At 35.2% G+C, this 19,467-nt stretch overlaps 1 protein-coding gene across 11 annotated transcripts in view; it reads left to right on the forward strand.

Moving 5' to 3' along the window:
• Wdpcp (WD repeat containing planar cell polarity effector) overlaps nucleotides 1–19,467 on the forward strand; it is a 406,541-nt gene that overhangs the window by 229,810 nt on the left and 157,264 nt on the right. For 9 of the 11 annotated variants that reach the window (XM_087216012.1, XM_087216011.1, XM_087216010.1 and 6 more), the window contains one exon: nucleotides 9,702–9,804. The exons of the other annotated variants lie outside the window; for them this stretch is intronic. In XM_087216012.1, the coding sequence (XP_087072138.1) occupies nucleotides 9,702–9,804 (103 nt within the window). The remainder of the gene's footprint in view (nucleotides 1–9,701; nucleotides 9,805–19,467) is intronic. 11 annotated transcript variants of the gene reach the window in all.

The following is a 19,467-nucleotide window of genomic DNA, read 5'->3' on the forward strand; positions in this document are numbered from 1 at the left end:
GGCGTCTTTGTCAAAAAGGAGTTGGCAGCACTGATGGTACAGCTCAGTGGTAGAATGCTTGCTTAACATGCACAAAGCCCTTGCTTGTGTCCCCAGAACTGTAAAAATACATGGATTAATTAACAATGGCTGCAAATGCATGCATTTATGTTTATGTTCTGTATTCTATTCCATTGTCACTTGTGGCTGTTTTTCGTAACATTATTGTTGTAGTCAGGGTTTTGCCAAGAGAATACATTTACCACAGGATACATAGTTTATAGAATTATTTTATGATAATTACCCAAAAAGTCAAATGCAAAAGAGCACAAGAGATTACACACTAGGGGCCCAAAGAATCCAGCTGAGGGCCTGGATCCCAGCAATGTCCCACACAAGTCCTACTAAAGGCTTAGAGTCCAAGGCAATGTCCTCCTCGAGTCCAGCCAGTGTCCTAGAGCCCACAGCAATGTCTTATGCTTGTCCATATTGAGGATCTGCACCTAGAAGGCCCAAAGGCCAGTGGTGGAAGCCAGAAAACCTGCACTGGTGAGATGAAGGATTTGTGCCACCAAGCTGAGAGATCCACATTGGAGCCAGGAAGTGATGCTCAAGGTGAAGATCAGAGCTCCTCTGATGAACACAGCAGCCATTCCCAGTGACAGCAAGGCCCCAAGCTCCTCCTCCAAGGAGAACAGCCTAGTTTGCATCAGGAAAACCATCTACAGCAAGCTTCTCTTAGAAAATCAACAGACCACATTCTTGCCCTCCAGTTTTCTTTTTATGGCTCTTGACAACAATCCTCAGGTGGATCCTCCACTCCCAGCCCAACCTGATTCAGTTCAGCTGGGTGTTGCAAATTGACCATTAGTTAAATCCACTACAATTATCATGCTGTTTTGGTTATTATACCACTGTAGCATATTTTGAAGTCAAGTAGTGTGATGTTTCCAGCTTTGTTCTTTTGTCAAGACTGTCTTGCCTTTGTGGATTTCTTTCTGGTTGTACACAAATTTTAGGAATAGTTTTTCATATTTCCATGACAATGATGTTGGAATTTTCATAGGAATTATATTGAATCTATAGATCATATTTGATAGTATACATATTTCAACAATATTAATTATCCCATTCCAGGAATATGGGATATCTTTCAATTCATTTGTGTGATCTTCAATTTCTTTCATCAGTGTTTTCTATTATACAAATATTTCACTTCCTTGGTTAAACTAGTAAGCATTTTCCTTTTTAAGACAATTTCATGTCTTCCTATCCTATCCAGTACTATGCTGAATGTAAATGGTGGAAGGGGCATCCTTGTCTTACTATCTTAGAAGAAAAAGCCTTTTAAGTTCTCACAAGTGCATATAACAGTAGATAAAAATTTGTCACGTGTTTTTTATTGTGTTGAGATATATTCCTCTTATAGATGGTTTCTTTTTAAGTTTTTATAATGAAGAGATATTGAATTTTGTCAAATGTTTTTTCTCCATCTATTAATGTCATATTGATTTTGCCCTTTTGTTAATGTGGTATCTCATGCTTTTTTTTTTCATGCTTACTTAATTGCATGTGTTAAATATCCTTATATTGCTGGGATAAATCCCACTTGATCATGGCAATCATTTAAAAATTTCTTTAAATTTTAGTTTATTACTACATGTGTGTAGTACATGTTTATATTCTTTGTGGGAAATTGGTACATCTTAATTCTTTTTTTCACCCCTTCCCTACTTCTCCCCTCCACTCATCTCTTAATCTCCTTTCTTTTTTTTTTTTTCTTGTTACATGCTTGCAGTACACAATCCTGGACATGAAGTTATATTTCAAAGCTACTGTGATTAAAAAACAACGGCAACAAAAAACATTGTGGTACTGGCACACAGGCAGCCATGAGGATCAATAGAACAAAAGAGAAGATTCAGAAATAAGCCCAAGTACATCCAACTATTTGATCTTTCATAAAAGGGCCAAAAACATACACTGAAGGAAAGATAGCCTTTTTAATAAATGGTGGTGGGGAAAATGGCTATTCATATCTCTCACCATGTGTTAAACTAAAATCAAAATGGATCAAAGAGCTAAATGTTAAATAGGAAACAACCTGCTGGAAGACAAAATACAAAAAATTCTTGAAGTCAAAAGCATAGGCAAGGACTCCCTCAACAGAACCCCAGTTGCACAGAAATCATCTTTTTAATGTGCTTTTAGGTTTGCCAATATTATGTTGAGAATTTTTGCATTTATTTTCTTCAGGGACATTAACCCTGTAATTTTCTTTTCTTGCACTGTTCTGATGTCTGGCTTTGGTACCAGGGTAATTCTGACCTCATAAGATGAGTATGTTTTCTCTCGTTGCTGAGAAATAATACCCAACTCCCAAAGTAAAAGGGAGAAAGGTTTATTTAGCTTACAGTTCCTAGAGGTTTCAGTCCATAATTGGCTGGCTCCAAGGCAGGGTGGTAGAGGGCCCACATTTCACGGTGGGGCAGGGTGGTGTGGGGGGGGACAGCAAAAGCAATGAGAGAATTTAACAGCTTCTTTCTGCCCCTTTTATCTTATTCAGACTACTTAGGGCAGGTAGCACTCACCCCCTTTAATCCTAGTCTCCTCAGGCCTAGGCTCACCATGAATCAATCACACAATCTAGATTCAGCCACCTCTAAAAAATCATGAGACTTTGGAGGGACACCTAAACACAAGCCATAACCATGAGTTTGGAAGTTTTCCTCCTCTTCAGTTTTCGGGAAAGATTTTGAGAAGGAACAGTATTCTTTAAATGTCTGGTAGGTTCAACAGTGAAATCTTAAGGACCTGGAATTTCTTTGATGGAATACTTTTTATTCCTTATTCAGTCTCATTACCTGTTATTGACCTGTTCTGTTTTTCTATTTTTTCCTGAGGTGCATGTTTCTAGGAATATATTCTTTTCTAAATTATCAAATTTGTTGGTGTATACCTGTTCATAGTTGTGTCTTGACGATTGTCCTCAGAGATTAAGGACAGAAGCCTCAGCTTCTCAGGTTCTAATAGACCTGGCTCAGCTGCCCATTTCAAAACACCAATCAGGAAGATGAGCAGTGCTAAAAGACTGGAAAGGAGCATTAATGGGATACAGATAAACAGATTTGCCTTTGAAGAGCTGGCAGGAACTTTTGTGTTTATTAGAAAAGAGGAACAGAGGGAAGGGTTAGGGGTTTTTTTTAGCTGAGTGTTTGCATAGCTAGCAGGGTTGATAATCCTGGTCAAGCCATGCTCTGTTTAATAGTTATCTCAACTGGTTCTGTAAGATACTGAGAAAGCATCATTCCTTAAAGGGGCAATTTGGTTCTCATCATGAAATGATGGCCACTGCTTATGGATAGCCTGTATTCCCTTCATCGGGTAATTGTTCCCACTTAGGGGGATGACCTGATCATGGTGTGGGTCATAAGGCTCTGTTTTCCCTGGAATCCGAGGGACTGCAGATTTAAATCAATCAGCAGAGACTTCTAACCATTGCCATTGCTCCAAGGGGTCTGGAAGTGAATGTAATAAAAGCTGGTAATTGAAAAAAAAAAAAAAAAAAAGCTAGTAATTGAATGCCCCTGAAAATTACTCTTATTTTGCTATTCTCAGTTTTAAAAGGAGACAATATAGATAAATTTAGGGCTAATAACCTTGTATTGCTAGTTTTTAGACAAACAATCCTCAAATTATTAACATGCTTATATCCTGAGCTAAGCAGGGATCTCATCCATATATAAGGTAATAAAGGAGACAGATATAAAATGAAGACAGAGTTGCCAAGCTTCATCCTTATTTTAGTTACATATTAGGCACCTGCTGACTTAGCCTCTATCTCTGTTGTAATATTGTAATTTACCCTTTTGCATTTCTGACTTTGTTGAATCTTCCTTTTCTTATTCTAGCTAAAGGTTGGCAATTTTTAGTTTTATTGAGATTTTCTGTTATTCTATTCTCTATTTCATTTATATCTATTCTTATATTTGTTACTTTATTCTTTTTTTTTTTTGGTACCGGAGGTCGAACTCAGGACCTTGCATTTGCAAGGCCAGCGCCAGAACCACTGAGCTAAATCCCCAGCCCCTGTTACTTTATTATTTCTGTTAAGTTTGGGCTTATGTTGTTCATTTTCTAGTTCCTTGAGATACAATGTTATTTGAGATCTTTTCTTTCTGAGGTAGGTGCTCATTGCTATAAACTAACTTCTCAGAACTGCTTTTGATGTATCACATAAGTTTTCATATGTTGTTTTCACATATACATTTATTTCAAGATATTTTCAAGTTTCCCTTTTAATATCTTCTTTGACCCACTGGTTATTTAGGAGCATATTGTTTAATTTCTACACACTTGTCAATTTTCCAAAATTTTCCTGATTACTCATTTTATGCTACAGGGATATGAAAAGATAATATGATTTTAGTCCTCTTAAATTTTCTAAGAATTGTTTTGTGATCTTGCATATGATCTATACTGGAAAATGTTCCATGTATATTTGAGAAGAATGTATATTCTATTGCTGATCTATTCAGTATTCAAAGCAGAGGACTGAAGTCTCCTTTTATTATTGTATGGAACTCTATTTCTCCCTTCAGTTATATTAATATTTGCTTTATTTAGATGCTACAATGTTGTATACATATATGCTTGTTATGCCTTCTTGATAAATTGACTCCTTTATATAATGACCTTCTTTGTCTCTTATATTTTTTGACTTCTATTTTGTCTCTTTTGTCTATTTATCAGTACACTTACCCTTCCTATGTTTTGGTTTACATTTCCATATATCTTTTTCCATTCTTTCTCTTTTAGTCTGGGTCCTTAGAAGTAAAGTATGAGTGTCTTGAAGGCAACACATAGTTGAGTCTTCCAGACATATGATTCTAAACAACTAAGCATATGGTAACATAGTCCACTAGGTATATAGAAACTTTGAGTTAGGCATCTGGCCAGTGGTACAACCAGATTTCATGGAGCCTGTAGCTTATATAATTTGAGGAATACTTAAAAAAAAAGGAACTTAGGTTTCAAACACCAATTTAGGTACAAGTGCGAAGTAATAAATTTTAAGCTTCATTGGCTTTATGGTAAATTTACCTCTGCATCTGCAACATGATGAACATTCTATATAGTTGGCCAGGTGTCGTGGCACACACCTGTAATCCCAACACTCAGGAAGCTCAGATAGGAGGATCGCCACAAGTTTGAGACCATCCTGGGTTACATATGAGTTCAGGACCAGCTTAAACTACGTACCAAGACACCATCTCAAAATAAAACCAAAAAATTCTATAATTTATCGAATGATTTTTATTAATAAATGTTAAACTTGAAGTTGGGGTGAATATGACTACTCTAGTGGTAGCTTTTTGCTCTCATTCTTTTTAATATGACTTAACAGTATGTTAGCCTTAGTCTCAATCAGCTTTACTTCATGTCTTTATTTCATGTATGCTCTATAAATGAAAAGTGAGGAATCTTACAAGATTCTTTTCCAAAAAGAAAGTAAAAATTAAAGACCTTCATGGTAGAGTGATAGTGTCAATTTAAGAACTGCTAAGGTATATCCTCTTCAAATTAACCCCAATTCCCTGTTACAATTTTTTAAAATTAAGAGGAGAAATCACAGCATTCATGGAGAATAAGAAAGTGAGACAGTTTATTCCAGAAATAATTTGTGGGATCCAGATTTTATAACCAACCCTTACAACACCACTAAACATAAAGTACTCACAGTAGGACTCAAAAGTAAAACCATGCATATATGAGGGTTTTTTTCCTTTGGTTTATACCCTTGTATATCAGTGCTACATAGCCTTAATAGTGACTAGAGTAATTCTTGGATATTCTTTTTTGCGGTGGGTAGGGTACCGGGGATTGAACCCAGGATCTTGCACTTGTGAACCAGGCACGGTGCCACTGAGCTAAATTCCTGGCCCCATTCTTGAATATTCTTTACCATTTGTTTTCACATGAACTTTAAGAACAGTCCTTCAAGTTCCATGAGAAATTTTGAGGGGGTTTTGATTAAAGTTTCACTGAATTGATCAGATTATTTTTGGGCTAGAAGTTTTTTTAAATGTAGTCTTTCCAGCCATAGCAGGTCTGTTATGGGTTGTATTTAGATGTGCCCCCAAACTTCATGCAGTCAGAGGTAGGGCTTTTCAGAAATGGCCGGATCTAGAGTGTGTGGTACTGGGATTAAGGGTATGTGATTACTAAATTTGTCCACTGATTGGTTTAGTGTAGTTCTAGGTGTGCATAATGGGAAGGCCCACCCTGGGTGTGGGTGGCACCACCCAAAAGACAAAGCCTGGATGGGATAAAAGGGAGAGGAAGGTTTGCTGCTGCTGCCTCTGTCTGCTGTTTTGCTGCTGCTTCTTGCTGCTTCACTGTCTTCTGCCTGCTTCCCATGGACTATTTCTCCTCTATGATGTCACCCTGCCTTGGAGTCAGCCAAGTATGGATTGAAACCTCTACAAACTATGAGTTGAAATTAACCTTTCCTCCTTTAACTTTAGATGTCAGGTATTATGTCTCAGCAAAGAGAAAAGTAAGACAAGGTCTATGTCTGTATTTTAATCAGGTGGTAATTTATGTCCTTCAACAATGGTTGATAATTTCTTTTCAGATGTATTGCTGTATCTTTGCTTATTTTCTGTGAAGAAGCAGATACATATTTCATCAGAGAACCGAAAACAGAAAAGGGGACATTTATAAAGCTAGAGAACCTTGATTCCAGATAAGGGCAATCCAAGTTTTAAAAAAAATCACATAGTATACTTAACAGTGTAGATGAAGATCTTAAATATCAGCAAATTGAATACAGTTGTATATATGTAACTTTTAATTATTAATAATATCTTTAATGAATATAAGGACATGAAAGTACCATATCACCTGAATTAAAAGCAGAAAGGCACAAGATTATTTCATTTTATGTACATTTAAATTGCTTCTAATTTTCCATTCCTATAACCAGTACTTTAATCACCAATCTTGGACATACATTATCCTATCATTTTCTTAGGGAGATTTTTCTAAAAGAATATGTGAAGTTGAGGCCAGAGATGTATCTCAGTGGCACGACACCACGTCTGCCTGGCAAGCGCAAGGTCCTGAGTTTGACCCCTTGTACCAGGGAAAAAAAAGAATATGTGAAGTTTAAACTTTGATATATTGTTAAATATGAGTCCAGCAAACTTTCTTTGTAAAAGACCAACAAATATTATAGGCTTGTGGACCAAGAGGCAAAACTGAGATTATTATGTAGGTACGTTTATAATGAGAGAAAACAGATTTCCATAAATCTTTATTGATGAAATAAAAATATGATAAAATTGAGCACAATGATAGAAATTTTTGCCTCCAAAAATGAATTGGATTCTTTTGGGGGAGATAACATTGGTTTTCACTGTCATCCAAATCTATTGCATTAAATATTGATTGTTAATGCTCATCTACAATGAGATTTTCCATGTTTCACCTTTGCAAATGTCTTTCACATACAGTACATAGGTACTGCCAAACACTGATATCAATCCATGAGCATATGGTTTTATTTGAGCATATTCACAGATTGGAAGGCATTTTTAGAATTCTATTAGCTAAAAGGCTAGAATGCCTTTTAGCATGTCATTACATTGCAAATCACTTCCAATTAAAGTTCCTCAATTGCAGTTTAATGGATTTTGGAATATGGAAATTTCCTTTGCACATGCATAGAAGTCTGAAAACTACTGCTGTAGTTTGAAATTAGAAAATATATTGTGGGGAACTTGTGTAGGAATGGAAATATCACTTTTTTAAAAGACTTTGACAGTGCAGCCCTGACATTACTTGCAATTCAAACAATGTTAGTTCTCATTGAAATGACTTTATCACAGGGTTTCACATATAAGTTTCACATATAAACACTATTTTGCCTTGTAATTTTAGCTTGAGACATTTTCAAGTATGCAGTAAAAGCCATTCAAAAAGCAGTAGTCAAGTGCAGTTCTTCCAACCATTTAAAAATGTAAAAAATCATTCTTGAGAACTGTACAAACACATTTCAGATATGGCTCATTGGCCATAGCTTGCTGATCTCTGCTCTATAAAGTTTTAATCAGTTATTTTCCCACTAAGTTTACTGTTTTCCCAAAGTTTTGTAACCAGTGAGCACTGATTTAACCAATGAGATTTTTGTCGTTTTGTTTTTTTGAGACAGGGTCTAGCTGGGTAGTTCAGGCTGGCCTTGAACTCACTATGCAGACCAGGCTGGCCTTGAACTCATGGTGATCCTCCTGCCTTTAACTCCCAAGTGCTGGGATTACAGGCATGTGCCACCCACACCCAGCTATCAATGAGGTTTTTGTATTTTAACTCTCTTTACATACGATATATTATGTACTGTAAAATGACTACACACTGTATACATGTATTGAGTTATGACAGTGTGTTCCAAAAATTAAAATGACATTTTTTAATTCATATTTATTTGAATAAGGTGAAATATCTTTTCCTTATTATAGGCCACATATTTATTTCTTCTTTGTAAACTAGCTTTTGATACTTTTTTCTTACAGTGAAATTTTCAATAATCATTCTGCAGACCATAAAGACTTTTAAGCCCTTTTTAGTGCCTCTACCTGTTTATTCAGTATTATTTTACACTGCCTTCTTCACATCCAATACTTCTTCCATTCAAAAGACCTACCATTAAGGGCCGGGTATTTAGCTCAGTGGTTTCACCACCTGCTGCGCAAGTGCAAGGACCAGAGTTCGATCCCCGGTACCAAAAAAAACCCCACAAAAGACCTACTGTTGCCTGACAAAGCTATGAAAGATTTCTCAAACTTCTTTGCACCAGATATCAGTCATTCTTTGTTGCCTTTTGTCCTTCCCTTTTAGTCTAATTTTCACTCATCCCTCAAAGCTCAGATCAAGGACAAGTTCCTCCTCTTTGGCTCCAACCTGTGCAAATATCTGCCATAAAATCAATCACAGCTTTATATAATTAACTGTTGGTTAATAATAATAGTCTGTCTCTCCGCTGGACTGAACTCTTGACATTTGTGTTGTATTTGATGAGTGTGTTCAGAACAGTGCCCAATGCTTATCAGATACTAATTATTTGTTGACTGTATGAGTTCAAAATAGTAGCAGTATTGGTAATATTAACAAATATATACCATATACATAAAAATGAAAGATGTTCTCTGTGTAATACTACTTACATAGCCCTTTTTACTTAACATAGTACAATATACAATTAAATTTTTAAGAAGTTACCTCAAAGTCACATACAGTGGTGTATGCTCAGGCAACTGAGCCAGGAGAATCACTGAGTTCAGGAGTTCAAGATCAGCCTGGGGGGAAAAAAAAAAAAAGCGAAAAGGATCCCTCAGATATTAGATCTTCACCAAATAAAATAATAATTAAGGTTTTTATTCCCCGATAAAACTGAGGATATCATTTATTAAAATGTTTTTTCTCTTAAGACATAAAATAATTTATTTAGATAACTGCCTTTAGTTATAGCATTGGTCTCCAGTTAAGAAAAATTTATTTGTACTGGGAAAGAAAACTGAGAATTTAAAAATACAAAAAAGAATATTCATTGGGCTGTGTCTATTTTGTCATCTGAACAGTAAGTTTCTTCCTTTCAAAATCTCCTTTGTAACTTGACCAAGAATCATTTTGAATTAATCTTTTACTTTGCTTTATTTCCCAAGGATATCCATTACCTTGCCCTAGATAAGGGTGAATTGGCACTAGCTGAAGTGGCAAGGAAAAAAGCGAGTGACATTGATGAAGAATCAATAACCTCTGGAGTTGGTAATGCTGGTTTTTTTTAATGGGCTTTTTGTTTTAATCAATACTTAGTATCACTTTTATTTGTTTGTAGACCATGGTTGGTTAATTTCAATTACATTCTTTGTAAAGAAAGTGTCCTTTAAAAAAGAATTATTAAGTTTGAAATTACTACAATATTGGTAAACAAGTTGTAATTATATATGAAAATTCATTATCAGTGATTAGTCACTAGCAAAAAATGAAAAAATTACTTTTTTTGATAAGATTTTTGGGAAAAGAGTTTTTTATCATCAGTGCTGTTATAAACCAACATAGAAACTTATATAACCATTTATTTACACACAAGACATATTATATCTTAAAAGAATTTTCTCCTGTATCAAAGTATTTCATATGGGATTTCAGGTTTGATGGGTGATTTTTTTCTTTAGAAACTGCTAAGGTTATTTTTAGAGTGTGGTATTCCAAAAAAGTAACAGAAGCCAAGTTTGAATCTAAAGATTCATTTAAACTTTACAATATGGAAAAATAAAAGATTTTTAAATGTACTATAAACATTAACTTCCTTTTCCTTTTTGGTACTGAAGATGAAATCCAGGGGCACTCTAACCACTGAATTATGCCTCCAACCCTCTCTGGTTTTTGAGGCAAGGTCTCACTAAATTGCCTGGGCTAGCCTGAATTTGTGATCCCTCTGCCTCAGCCTCCCAAGAAGCTGGGGTTAGAGGTGTGCACCACTGCAGTCCCGCTGAACTTTTTTTTTCTAAGCTCAATTTATCTAATGTCACAAAATCTGGCAGTATTGAAACTTGACCATCACAATTCCAATTCTTCCTGGCATCTCTTACTCCTAGATTATATAAACAACCCTCAAGATTATAAGAGAATTCATTTCATTTCTGTGTAGATTCCTATAAAACAAGAGGTTTTCATCTCTTTATACCTAGTGTTTCACTTTTGGAACTCCCATAACAGTGAAACATAATAAATTTCTCTTCAAATTCTTGTTACTTGAATTTTTTTAGGTAACATATATGAATTTCATGTGAAAAATTTTAAAATTGCCAGTGATTTAGCTCAGTGGTGCTGCCGCCTGCCTTGCAAGTGCAAGGTCCAGGGTTCGAGCCCCAGTACCAAAAAAAAATGCAATCTTCAACGTAAATGGCTTGATAAAATTCCCACATTGTAAGTGCTTGAAAATATTATAGTGAACTTCTCCACTGATAGATTATCTTACACTTTGTCTTTGTGATGATTATGTTTACAGCCAAAAGGACCAAGTGGCTTCCAAACTGACAAACTGACACATTATACGTTCCAGTTTTCAAAATGATTTTTAAGGGCACTCCCAAGCCATACTACTAGGGTAGCCCTAAACCTAAATATTAGGATTGACAATTAGTTACTAGTAACAGAATTCCATTCTTCTTCCCCACCCTGAGAAAGTTGCATATTGAGCCCTTAAGAATACCTGTAGTTGGCCTATCATTACACTGTATCTTGTTACTAAGACTATGATGTGTCTCATAATAACAATAATAATAGTTAGCATTTATTGAATGCTCCCTGTGAGACAGACACTATTCCAAATTACAGATATCAATTAATTTAATCTCATCATAACGCTGTGTTGCAGGTATAATTTATATTTGTTATGAGAAGTCCCTTTTAAATAAATTATGAAACCATATTAATAGAAATTATTATGTTATATAATGGGGATTTTAAAAAAATCTGCACCCCTATCTCTTTAGCCATTCAGGAAAACACAGCAAGAGGTAATTCAAGCTAACTTTCTAGGAATTTTCTAGTGGCCCTATTTGCCTTTTCCATCAGGATATCAAATATAATGAAATCTGTCTTTGTATTTTAAAGCTACTTAAAGGTACTAAGGGAGGAAGGGAATGTGAAGAAATTGCCATTAAATTTCAGAAAAATGAAGAAACTCCATTATTCACCAAAATGGATCTTGTGTCCCTCTAGGGCAGGTCACTGTGGCCAAGTGATAATTCCTAGACAGAAAGCTGGATGTCCCTCCCTTGAGCCCTGCCTTATTTTTAGCAAATACATTTTTGCTGAAGCCCATGACCCCCGTTTTCTAAGGCTGTGACCCAGATTACTGTCCCTTGATAAAGACATTACTCAGTAACTCGGTAGCTAACAAAAGGCTAACCTCTTAAATGAATACAGTATTCACTCCATTTTTATTCTAGAAAACTGGGTGACTCTCAGTCATGACTCTAAATGGAGTTTAGGGAACAATCTCTAATTTCCTCATTATAGTCTATGCCCTTTTCTTCGTTACAGCCCATATCATGCTGGGGCACGCTAATTTTTCTCATATTCCCTCAATTTAATTCACTATTCTCTCAAACTTTTCCCAAAGCAGAAAGTGATTAAATTTTTGGCTTTCAAAGGTGTTCTTTGATACAAGCAAGAGGCTAAATTAGATAGCAAGAATACTTAAGTAGTTCAGTCTATATGGGAGAATCTGTAAAAAAAAAAAAAGTATTACACATAGTAGCTGTCAACACAGTTAAAAGCAAGTGTTGCCAAAGGAAAAGCTGAATGATAATCTGAATAATTTGGTAATTTTTAAAAGCTTTTTATTAAAGTGTAGTATACATATATACATAAAAATGCACAAATCATAAGGATATGACCCAATGAACTTCCTTCCACAAAGTGAACACATCTGGTAGCCAATATCTAAGCCAAGTAACATATATTACCAGAAGTCCTCCTGTATCCATTACAAGATACTATACCCCCATCCTACCTATCCTGACTTTATAACACCTTATTTCAAGCTTTAGCGAATGTAATGATAGGAATTGAGTTCATTTTCATCAACACAATGACTGTGAGAATCTTTCATGTTGTTGCAGGTAGTTGTAATTCTTTTTCTTTTATTTTTGATGCTATGGCTCAAACTTGTGCATGCTAAACATAGGCTCTATCGCCAGCCTGTAGTTTCTTTCATTCTTATTGTTTGACAGTATTCCAGTGTATGAATGTACTATAATTTTATTCATTCTATTTTAATGGATTCTGGCTAATTTCTATTTTTAATGTAATATGTGAAATACACTATTGTATATGCAATGTATACATTTATAATATTTAGTTGGCTAGCTTTTTAATTATTTTGTTTCCCCTTCTGGCAGCCTTGTTTTATTTTTGGTATATTCCCCACTTACACAGGATATCTTATATAAAGTGCATACTTGTCAGACATGCTAACTTCTGTAAATCTTGATGGGGGGAAAATTTATAATCAACTTTGATGTAACATAACACATGTACATGCTTAATGTCTATAAAATTAAGCTTTGTATCTATTTTTCCTTTGCTTGCATTTCAATACTATGTGCAAATTTTTATTTTATTGCTTATAGGACAAAAGAGGTAGAGCTCAGATGAAAATGCATACAGTGAGTATAGGTGTAAAATCATTTTGAAAAAGACATAAACATCATAAGCCAAAAGTCAGCATTTCTGTTATAGTATAGTCAGAATGTAAATTAAGGCCCTGCAAACATTGTTGACCTAAATTGAATGCTTGGTGATTTCTACACTACTTGATTATTTCAGATTTTTCTTTCCTCTAATCACCTATTCTCTGTTTGTACATTTTATCATGTTAAATGTCAGAAATGTACTTTTAAGGGTGTACAAACTGGCTGGGGCTGGAGGCTGCAAAATGCTCTATGACAAAATTTTGAGTATGGACTTTGACATCAGACTTACAGTTGCAAGACCATGGGCAGGTAACTTACCTTCTCTGTGCCTCAGTTTCCTCATCGTTAAGTGGAGGTGATATATTAGTACCTATATTGTGGATTATTGTGGGATTAAGTTAGTTTATGATTCTTTGAACAGTATCTGGCAAACAATAATGGTTAGCTATTAATAGTGCCTTTATATAGTATGTATATGTATTTCTAGTAATAAACATTCTTGAGTGGTAAGATTATTATATCTTGAAATATAAACTGTTATTTCTTCTTGATCATACCTTAATTCCTACATGTTTAAATTTCAGAATTCTTTATTAAATATAGAATTTAGTAAGTCTTTCGTATCAGAAAAGTAATAACAAAGGGCATCCAATGAGATTTTCCTACTCATGATCCTTCCACCTCAATCTTTTGAGTTGCTTGGGATACAGATGCCCACCACCATGCCTAGCTAAGATTTTCCTATAAAGAAGAATATATTTTTAGGGGGCTGGGGATTTAGCTCAGTGGTTCCGCCACCTCCCTCACAAGTGCAAGGTCCCAAGTTCGATCCCCGGTACCAAAAAAAAAAAAAAGTATATTTTTATAATAGTGTCATTTCCAGTTTAAACTTAGGAAGTCATACTGACACCAGTCTCTAGTACAATACAAACTAAAATCTGTCCTCTTGTATTTTCATCATTGGCCAAGACTATATGAGCTTCATCAGTGGTGTACCAGTAGTGCTATAATGCCAATGATGTGTTAGATATGAACTATTATAGACTGCCATAAAACACAATAACAAAGAATTTTATTTAACATTCACATGCACACAGGGTTATCAAAATATATGGTGATTATTTACATACATTTATTACTGTAAAAGATATATTTCCATTAATTTCCCCCAGAATACTTCCCCTCACTTCAAACACAGTATCCATTGTTCTTGCAACTTTTTGAAGCAGTTCTAGAAGTCCTTCCATGGGTACCTTTACAAGGTATGATTAAAAAAAATATATGGTGATTGTGCCGCCAAGTACCATGCAGTGGAAAGGAAGACTCATAAAATCAGTGTGTCCTCATCCATTTTATCCATTGGATCTGGCACCACGTGACTTCTGACTCTTCCCCAAAGTCAGATGACCATGAAAGGTAAAAGTTTTAACATCAAGGCAGCTACAACAGTGCGAGTAAAGATACTCAAGAAAGAGGACTTTCAGAACTGCTTCAGAAAGTGGCAAGAAAGATGGGATAAATTGTGTGTGAAGTGAGAAGTATTTTGAGTGGAATTAATGACAATGTGTCTTTTACCATAAAAATTTTTTGAAAATTTAACATTCACCATGTTTACCATACCTCATATGTGTTTATATAAATGCATATTAATTTTATATCTTTTTAAATAATCCTAAGATGTGTTCCAGGGCTAATAAAGCATGCTAGTTACCAGGTTATAAGGATCCTTCTACTATGTTCCTTTGTCATCTCTGGGGTATAACCTTTCTCTACATCACTGAAGGTGTGATTCTTAGTCTACACAAAGGAAGTAAAAGGAGGAGGGCAAACTCTTGTCCAGGATACAACCTAGGAGTTGTTATACATCACTTCTGTTCATATCCAACTGGAGAGAACCTGATTATAAGGCTACACTAACTGTAAGAAAGTTTGGAAAATACCTTTAGTGTAGTGATAATGCATCCAGCAAAAACTTGTTACTGAACAAAAGCCATTTTGGGCCATAGCTAGCAGTTCATTTGTCACAGTGAGATCTGAAAAATAATATTTAAAAAATGGAAAATGGGGAAACAACTTCTTTTACATAATCCTTAAAGACAGAGAAATGAAAATATAAGACATCTTAGCTGCACTTAATGTGCCTGTCTACACATTTACATATCATGAAATTCTTCCAAATGCATTATATTTCCAAATATACTTATTATATATGATCTTTCAGATACTATACTATAAAAAAAGCTGTAGGCCTCATAAGTTGCCATCTTCTTTTAAAAATATAATTTAAAATTCTGGAATTATAGCTTATTTGTGTGTAAAGGAGAACTTCAGAGAATACAATGTATAAGCAGAGATAACTGATAAAATTAGTGGATTTAGTTCCTCTCTTTTCTATGCATTATAATTAATAAAATTAGAATTATTATTTGTCTTCCCTTTACCCAAAAGAAGGCCATTGATACAGTTCCTTGTCTTTAAAAAATCATTCAAAAGGGCCGGGAATTTAGCTCAGTCGTTTCACCACTTGCTGTGCAAGCACAAGGACCTCGGTTCGATCCCTGGTACCAAAAAAAAAAAAAAAATCATTCAAAACCTTCAGTTTTAATAAGTTTTCTTTTTTGTAAAATGCTTTTTTTGGTTTTTCTATAAAATCATGGTACCATTTTGAAACTATTGATATAAAAATTATGTCAAATAGATGATACATAAATGAAGATAAAGATTTGCTTTTATACCTAAAATAAAATATATTAGTTTTCTAAAATTAAATTTCAAAAGAAATTTTTAATTCTACATACAATTTAAATTGTGGATTTATAACTTAACTTCCATACTGTGCTTCAGAGGTTACATTATATTACCTGTCTGATTTAGGAGATATATTCATGCCAGCCTGCTTTTGGCTCCACTTCATCTATCTTCTTTTATTAAGGCATTATGCCAGTTTGGATTTCTACCTTTCTACCTCTAGGCATCTTTGCATAAAGACAAAATTATAAGCAGCTCATAATTATAAGTATATCAAAGACTAACTGCTTTACTTGGCTATAGAGGTCTATACAAGACCATATTTCTTCTGTAACTTAAAGGGATATACAGTTTTCAGTGAAGTTCCTAAGAATACCATGATTATTTTTTAAATTAATTTTATTGGTACATTTTAGGTATACAATATAATGACATTCATCATTGGAAATTTGCACCTTTACATAATTTCTCTTGGTTCTAATTTTTTTCCCATTCCCCTGCCCTCCCTTCAACTCCTCCATCCCTCCCTATTTACAAAGACTTTGTTTGCATTTTTTCCTTTTCTCATATTAATTCCATTCCCGTCTTTCCTTTCCCCTGCCCCTCCACTTCCTCTTCCCCTTTGCATCATTTCTTCCTATTTCACATTATCTATTATACATTTTAGTCCTTATTTACACTTTCAGTTTCTCACACTAGAGAAAGTATTTGATATTTACATGTGTGTCCTATTATTTTGCTTAAGAATATCCTCTGAACGTGCATCCATTTAGCTGTGTCTCTAATTTCTCATTTTTTATGGCTGAGTACTACTCCGTTTTATAAACCACATTTTCTTTGCCCAGTCTCCAGTTGATGGGCCGTTGGGCTGCTTTCAAGTTTTAGCTATTACAAATTGTGCTGCTATGAACATGGGTGCACATATATCACTATGGTATGTTTCTTTTATATCTTTGGGGAAGATCCCCAGCAGGGGAATAGCTGGGTCAAATGGGACTTCCAGTCCTAGTTCTTTAAGGGATCTCCATGCTGATTTCCACAGTGGTTACACCAGTCTACATTCCCACCAACAGTGGAGCAGGGTTCCTCTTTCCCCACAACCCGCCAGCCTTTGTTATTGGTTGATTTCATGATAGCAGTCATTCTTTCTGGGGTGAGGTGGAATCTCAGCATTATTTTCATTTGCATCATTCTAATGACCAGTGATGTTGAACACTTTTTCATATGTTTATTTGCTATTTCTACTTCTTTGTCTGAGAAATGTCTGTTCATTTCAGTTGCCCATTTTGGGATTGGGTCTTTCAATTTGAGAGGTCTGACTTTTTAAGTTCTTAAGAGATTCTAGATAGTAGAACTTTGTCTGAGGGGGCGGGGGATTTAGCTCAGTGGTTTCGTCGCCTGCTGCACAAGTGCAAGGACATGAGTTCAATACCTGGTACCAAAAAAAAAAAAAAAAGAACTTTGTCTGAGTAACAGCAGGTAAAAATTTTTTCTCACATTGTGAGTTGTCTCTTCACACTGTTGGTGGTTCCTCTTGCTGTGCAGCAGCTTTTTAATAGAAGAGATCCCACTTATTGATTGATTATGCTAGTTCACAGGCAACTGAAGTTTTGTTCAGAAAATCTTTTCCTACACCAATGTCTTCAAGAGTTCTACCTCACCTCTGTTCCAGCTGGTTCAGCGTTTCTCTTTTAATATTTAGATCTTTAATCAGTTTTTATTTTAGTTTAGTGCATGGTGAGAGATATAGGTACAGTTTTATTCTTTGGCAAGTTGAAACCCAATTTTTCCAGCACCATTTATTAAAGAGGCTATCATTCCTCCAGTGAGGGTGTTTGACTCCTTTGTCGAAGAAGAGGTGGCTGAGTGTGTCTGGTGTTGTTTCTGCATCTTCTAATCTGTTCCACAGGTCCTCATCTGTTTCTTTGGCAGTACCATGCAGTTTTTATCACAGTGGCTTTGTAGTATGGTTTCAAATTGGGAGTTGTGATACACCCTGCCATGTATCTGTTGCCTAGAATTGCTTTTGCTATTCTGGGTCTCTTCTTGTTCCAAATGAATTTTTGGATTGTTTTCTCAAGGTCTGTGAAGTATGCTGCTGGGATTTCAACTAGGATTGCATTGAATCTACACACCAGTTTTGGAAGTATGGCCTTTTTCACTAGGTTGATTTTCCTACCCAGGAGCAAGGGATATCTTTCCATTTTCTGATATTGTCTTCAGTCTCTCTTTTCAGAGTACTGTTGTTTTCAGGGAAAAGGTCTTTGATTTCTTTTGTTACGTTCATTCCTAGATATTTCAATTTCTTGGATGCTAGTGTGAAAGGAATTGTTTGCCCTATTTCTTTCTCAGTCTGTTGTTTGTGTAGAGGAAAGCTATTGATTTTTGTGTGTTGAACTTATATCCAGCTACTTTACTGAATTTGGTTATTAAGTCTAGAAGACTTTTGGTGGATTTCTTGGGGTCTTCTATATAGAATATTGTGTCATCTGCAAATAATGACAATTTGACTTCTTCATTTCTTATCTTTATTCCTTTTGTTTCTCTTGTCTAAGTGCTGTGCCTAATGTTTCCAGAACTATATTGAACAAGAGTGGTGATAGTGGACATCCTTGTCTTGTTCCTGATTTTAGTGTGAAGGATTTCACTTTTTGAGCATTTAGTATGATATTGGCTGTTGGGTTTTCATAGATGACTTCTATCAGATTGAGGTAGAGACCGTCTGTTCCAATTTTCTGTAGGGTTTTTATTATAACTGCGTGTTGGATTTTGTCAAATGCTTTTTCTGCAATTATTGAGATGATCATATGGTTTTTATTCTTGGCTCTATTGATATAGTGTATTAGATTGATTGATTTGCATATCTTGAACCATCCCTGTAACCCTGAGATGAATCTCACTTGGTCAGGGTGTGTGATCGATCTTTTTTTTTTCTTTTTTTTTTTTGTATTAAATTCTTTTATTGGTACATTGTAGGTATACAACACAATTACATTTCTCATTGGGAATTGTACCTTTACATAATGCATCTTGGTTCTTATTTTTTACCCATTCCTAGCCCTCCCTTCACCCCCTCCACCCTTCCCTATTTACAAAGACTTTATTTCCATTTTTCCATTTCTCATCATTTTTTCCTTTCCCTTCTTTCCTTTCCCCTGCGCCTCCCACTAGCCCTACCCCTTTGGACCTTTTATTCCTATTTTACATTATCAATTATTCATTCTAATCATTGGTACATTTTAGGTATACAATATAATGACATTCATCATTGGAAATTTGCACCTTTACATAGTCTCTCTTGGTTCTTGTTTTTCACCCTTGCCCAGCCCTCCCTTAAACCCCTCCAGCCCTCCCTATTTACAAAAATTTTGTTCCTATTTTTCCATTTTCTCTTATTAATCCCATTCCCTTCTATCCTTTCCCCTAGCCCTCCCACTTCCTTCCCCTTTGCCCCTTTTCTTCCTATTTCACATTA

This window comes from Heterocephalus glaber, unplaced genomic scaffold (assembly GCF_053883595.1).
Source record: "Heterocephalus glaber isolate CG9 unplaced genomic scaffold, H.glaber_assembly_v1.0 deba00001457, whole genome shotgun sequence".
Classification (NCBI taxonomy): Eukaryota; Metazoa; Chordata; class Mammalia; order Rodentia; family Bathyergidae; genus Heterocephalus; species Heterocephalus glaber.